We start from the raw sequence: 5,951 nt of genomic DNA on the forward strand, positions 1-5,951 counted from the left end.
TCCTTCGCCCTAAAAAGGCATAAAATAAAAAAGGCATATATTTGCGATTTCAAAAACTTTCTATAATTGCAATTAAAATAAGTGACAATATAATATATCACGGCGGCAAACATCACGTCTGTGTGTGTCTTTATTTCCGACATACCGACAGACGGGTGCGTCTTTAGTGCATCATTTATTTTAACTCGAATAAAATCAAATATCAAAACTTCAATGAAATTTAACCAAAAATCGATGGCGTGAATCATTCAAGCCGAACTTACTTTAACAAAAGCTAGTTGTCGAAATAGCACTTGGAAGAAAATGGTAGCCTTATTCTTCGGCAAACGTAGTCATGTTGCGATTGTTCCGCTTGAATAGTGTTGAACTTAGTTACACCACAATTTGTTTGCCTAGAGAAGAAATTTAAAAAACGATCTAGAGATAACGAATTATTATACACCATGCCAATGCGAGCTACTCATACATCGGCCAGAATATGGTACTGATGTGTTATCCGCCGTACAACCCTGGTTTGGCGCTTAACGACTTATTTAATCCTGGACATCAAGAAAAACAGTGCGTGGCCCAAAAATATCGTCGCCACAAGATGTTGTTGAAAAGTTCAGAATCCATGTTTTAGAGGTGTCTCCATCGAAGTGAAGAAAAAGCTACGACAATTGGTTTGAGCGCATGAAATAGTGAATATTTCATTTCGATCAAAAATATTGAAATTTTCAGCCGTTAAAGAAATATAGGTTTAAAAAAACAATATTCTGGTAGTTCTTGAAAATTTGGCATCGCTGCATCCTTAGATTCGGGAGATACAGTACATTCTTTCGGAAAAATGAAAGCCCAATTAGCGATTCGAATACGAAACGATTTAAATAGTTTGGACTGTATATGTTGTCCAAAATCAGGTCTTGACATGCGAAATCCATATATATATATATATATATATATTCTATCGGGTCAAACATTTTATATCTTCCTATGAAATATTACTGACATGAGAAAACGAAATACCAAACTGCAGATGTTCAGATTGGAAAATTGGGCACTTTGTAATGCTAAGATATATAAGATATATCGGTTGGAAGATGCTCCTACGACCATAAAAATACCAATAAAGGAACTGGATCTTTATATGAGGAATGCGCCCAAAGATTGACATTTTTTGTTTGTTTTTTTTTTTTTTTTTTTTTTTTGTAGAAAGATTTGACTCCTGTGAGCACATTAAATACAGAATATTGGGGGGTAACGGACCATTTTTCATACCATCAAAATACCTAAAGAGAGGTAGGACCTATACATGAGGGCTACAATCAATTATGAACTGATATTTATAATTTTTGGTACCAAGATTTGACACCTAATGAGAATACAAAATACCAAATATTGGGAGAACCCATTTCCAATACAAATATCCTATGAGAAGTAGCAATACATGTACATACATATATGCAATATTTCAAGACTTTATCTAAAATATTAGGACCACTATCGTGATTTCGGCAGACAGACGGCAAAAAATATGTATACAATTTTATTCTGAATATTTTGAGGTGACAGACTCGATAATGCAGGGTATGACAATTGACGTTTAAAGGAATTAACACTTTGCGGTTAAAAAAATGTTCTTCAAAAAAGACTTGCTTTAGAATCGGAAGTGAACTGCCAACACAATGAACGGAAGTATCATTTGTCATATTCTTCAATCATCATTATTTATAACCGAATCACCTCCAACTTATGAAATTGTCTGATATTGCCGTTAGAAAACCACTGAGCTGGAGTGGGTGTGTATGTGAGAAGTACCTAATTGTCACAAAGATTTTTTTGAGATAATAAACCTGTTTACTCTTTTTATGTAATAGGAACATATATTTCCATTTATTAAGAATAATAAATTTCTAAATGATATATTGGGCGTTTGTCTATTGAATTCTCACTTTAGCCTCCACACAACAATACAGCCCTATTTTAGGTATTTTGAAAAGGCTTCTTCCCATCTCAAGTTCGAATGGACTGTAATAGATTATGTATTTTATAATGATTATATATATATTGGAACTCCCAACTGATTTAACGCATGTACCACATGGCATATTCTTCATTCATTATTGTGTTATATTAATTATAACCGATTCACTTCGATTATGAAATTACAAAGCCAAAGCATCTCCTCAATGGCTTTGTAATTCCATAACCAAGCTTATCATACGACCACATGATCACCACATTCGCTGATATTGCCGGTAGAAAACAATTGAGATGCTGTGGGTATGTCGGTGTGAAGTACATACCCCCTTATAAATATAATTCTCATTATCGAAGGTTAGTTTTCACAATAGAATTAAAAATGGTTGCTGATTTTTTCTTTGAAATTATGAATCGGATGACTCTTATTTGAAAAATAGGAAATGATATTTTCTTTTAATTCAACTAACACATATGAATTATATTTCGAGTGTGTGTGTCTATATAATTTTGATGTTAGCCCCCCCAAAAACAGTGCAGCAGATATTTTAAAGGGACTCCCATATTATCCTTTAATCGACTGCAATAAATTACACAGTTTTTAAAGATTTATGTACTTGTCGTATAATTAGGAGAGTTGGATGCCAAAATGATTAATTGTATTAAGAGCGACTTAATTTAATTAAATGATAATATTTATAAGGAGTAAATTAGGCACTTTCTCACGGAATGAATAATGATCGGATTGATTTAGAAATCTTTGCTGTTTAATGCTGAAGAAAATAAAATGTGCGTGTGTTTTTATTTGAATCCTTTTTAGGGCAATATATTTGGTAAAAAATAGTATCACAAAAAATTTGTACTTAAGTATTAGAATTAAATAAATTAATATTAATAACAAATAAATTATACACAAAAAATAAATGTATAATATCACAGTCTAAAATATAAGTTATTTCCCGGCTTTGCCACACTTTCTCCCTCCCTTGACAATTTATTGCCTCCAATGCGCCAATATCCATGGCAAATGTCGTTGAACATCAACACTAACACTGGGCCAACCCTTCAGACCACACTCCTTTTTGCCATAGGACATAACACCGATCACAAAATATTTCTTTTCGCGGTGACCCGCATGCATTGAATGCATTAGGGCGCCACCCGAATCACCCAAACACGTATCGACACCCTCCACACCGCCAGCACACAAATCATAATTCACATTGACATCATAAAATGTTGTTCGATATTTTTGACGGCACACCATCGTGTCCCATATCTTCAGAGGCATTTTGAACTGGGTTGTGCTTTTGATTCCCTCAAATTGACTACCCACACCCCAACTGCCAAATTCCGCTAAGGTATTTGTCAGTTTCTCAGATTTAAGATGATTATCAAAGGGTATACATATTGGTCGTATAAATTGCGAAAATTCCACATAACTTGGGTTGTGCTTTTGATTCCCTCAAATTGACTACCCACACCCCAACTGCCAAATTCCGCTAAGGTATTTGTCAGTTTCTCAGATTTAAGATGATTATCAAAGGGTATACATATTGGTCGTATAAATTGCGAAAATTCCACATAACTTTCAAGGCGTATCAGTGCTATATCATGATGTAAATTTTCAGGATATTTGGGATGAATAAAGATTTTATCGATTTCCAGCGATTGAAATGTTGTGGGGTAATTACCACCTGGTTGGGTTAAACATTCGATGGCATTATTTTGATCTGAATGTCCCAACCAAATACGTTTGGCTGTCCATTTCTTATTGGTGACACAATGAGCTGCTGTCAGGATGTAATTGGAATTGATTAAACTGCCACTGCATAGATATTCGTGTTTGCTGGGATCTGCAAGGAAACAAGTGGGAAGGGTGATATTTAATATAAATTGGTATGACACAGGGTCGAGTTAATAAAATGGGTTGCTAACCGCAAAAATTGTGTCACTAGTTCATTTTCAGTGAGAAGCACATGTTAAATGTCAATAGTAAAATGCAGTGTGTTGGGTATAGTCAGTCCACAGTATTGGTGACAAGTCAGTACTGATTTACTGTAGCCATTTCCTACAGGGTACGTATCGAGGCATATTAATAAGGTTATTCAGGGAGATCAGCTGGATACCAACTGTTTCTGAAATTTGCTGTCAAAATCCATTATTGTGCATTGACTTACATAATGAAAACGTAAACAAAGTAAACATTTTTGACATTCGACTTGAGAAAAAATAGCTGACTTTCGCTTACTGGCTGACCTTGTTAAAAGATCTTGCAACTAATATCAGCTGATTTTCCTGGGTATCCATAGTCCATGACAGAATTATTTCTTGATTAGAGTTCGCAAGATGCGTAGAATTAGGGTTGCCATGTCATTCGCATAACCCCCCTTCCATTGATGCAATACAAATATCACACACACACACTCATATTTACCTTCTTTGTACTCATATTCGATCAATGTCATCCATGGATATTCTCCATCATTTATAGGTATCTTCGCATCGATGGGTTTACTTCCAGCACTCAAATGCGACGCCGTATTCTTAACCACTCCACACTGTTCAGTGTTTTGGGGACAACAAACCAAAACCCTATTTTCACGATCCTCTATTCTCGCATCGTAACCGCATTGAGAATTCCGTATCAATGCTTGTTCTTCTTTGGTTAATTTTTTGAAAATTTGAAATTGTTCATAGAGTATTGGGCACATTTTGATTGGTACACAACTGCCACTGTGGGTGGCAACCGAACATTGCAAATAGTTGTCACCTTTAGTAACAACAACAACACACAGTAAAAAAATAAATACGATTGTGTTTAGTAACCGGGTTTGTGACTGCATTCGAATTTTGGTAACCACCTTAACTATTTTTCGAATTTCCGTTTATTTTCTTTAATTCTTTTCACTTTTATTTCAGTTATTGTGTACTATTCCGATTTGCAGATTTGTATTTCCGTTTCGATTTTTTATAATTCTATATATCCGATATTGTGTTGTTAATTGTTTTACTCTATGATTGGAATGAATACAATGCAGTAGCATATCTTTGGTTTTATACCAACAAAACTCAATACTCGACCATATTCTAATAAAAGATCGGTATTATTCATGGCATTTTGCCGGTAACTGCAGTACCTACGGCATTACATCGAGTTATATATTTGAGTTGAAAACGAACCTCAAGAAGCGGGGAATTTATGTAGAAAAACCACACTTATTGTAGCATATAATGAAATTGAAAACGGGCAACGGAATTACAATATGGCGCGAACATCAATTGAAATCAAAAAGACTCGAAGTAAGGAATTTCCTGAATATCAGGACTTCTCGTTTGGAAAGGTTTTGAGGAATCCTCAATCAGGTTTCTCAGCCGGAAACCGGGTTATAATGAATAATTGTTTCACTTTATAGCCATATATCCAACATGATCATCGTCATCAGTTATGATCCTTTTCAAGGATTGAGCCCAAAGCGCCACCTTTTTTGGTCGAAGACGCTGAAAAACATTTACGAGTTTTCGATCATCAACACACTAGAATCTTGAAATTTTAGGTGAGGGTTACTCTTGGTCCAAAGGTGTCATATAAGGCTGGGTTTTTAGAAATTCGTACTAGAACGGTACGAAAAGTACTAAATATGGTATCATTTGTATTTGGCGAACCAGTCTAGCTAGAACTCTGAAATTTGGGTCACTGATGGAGTGTAGAATAGATGTAGAAAAGGGCTTTTTGGAAATTCAAACTATAAGTATCCGAAAAGTACTGAAATGTACTAAATTTGGTACAATTTCGTAGCATGTGAATGTATTGAGCTAAAAACTTGAAATTCGGAATGCAAATTAAGGTTGAGAAGTATGATCGATATGAGGAGAGGAAAGCTTTTGTACGAAAAGTACTATATGGTACTATAACAAATTTGATTTGGAGGTACAAATCGAGCTGGAATCCTGAAAATTGAAAGTAACATTACTGAAATGTACGTAGTTTT

The 5,951-nt window shown here is 34.8% G+C and overlaps 1 protein-coding gene across 1 annotated transcript; it reads right to left on the reverse strand.

Annotated features, from left to right (window-relative positions):
- Positions 1-2,953: 2,953 nt before the first annotated feature.
- On the reverse strand, positions 2,954-4,673 carry LOC133322206 (spaetzle-processing enzyme-like). Its single transcript, XM_061531243.1, has 3 exons — positions 4,397-4,673; positions 3,403-3,815; positions 2,954-3,334 (listed from the first exon to the last, which is right to left on the reverse strand). Exons 1-3 carry the CDS (start codon positions 4,671-4,673, stop codon positions 2,954-2,956), a joined length of 1,071 nt encoding a protein of 356 aa, XP_061387227.1.
- Between the last annotated feature and the right edge of the window lie 1,278 nt (positions 4,674-5,951).

Source organism: Musca vetustissima, unplaced genomic scaffold, assembly GCF_032173495.1.
Source record: "Musca vetustissima isolate MV318-11 ecotype Yass unplaced genomic scaffold, APGP_CSIRO_Mvet_v1 utg39065, whole genome shotgun sequence".
In the NCBI taxonomy this organism is placed as follows: domain Eukaryota; kingdom Metazoa; phylum Arthropoda; class Insecta; order Diptera; family Muscidae; genus Musca; species Musca vetustissima.

Bases quoted from the DNA above. Each gene is read 5' to 3' on its own strand.
- LOC133322206 (XM_061531243.1), bottom strand. From the start codon at position 4,673: ATGTGCCCAATACTCTATGAACAATTTCAAATTTTCAAAAAATTAACC. The intron at 3,816-4,396 runs GTAAATATGAGT...GTTTCCTTGCAG, and splicing joins CGAATATGAGTACAAAGAAG to ATCCCAGCAAACACGAATAT. The intron at 3,335-3,402 runs GTTATGTGGAAT...CTTAAATCTGAG, and splicing joins GAATCAAAAGCACAACCCAA to AAACTGACAAATACCTTAGC.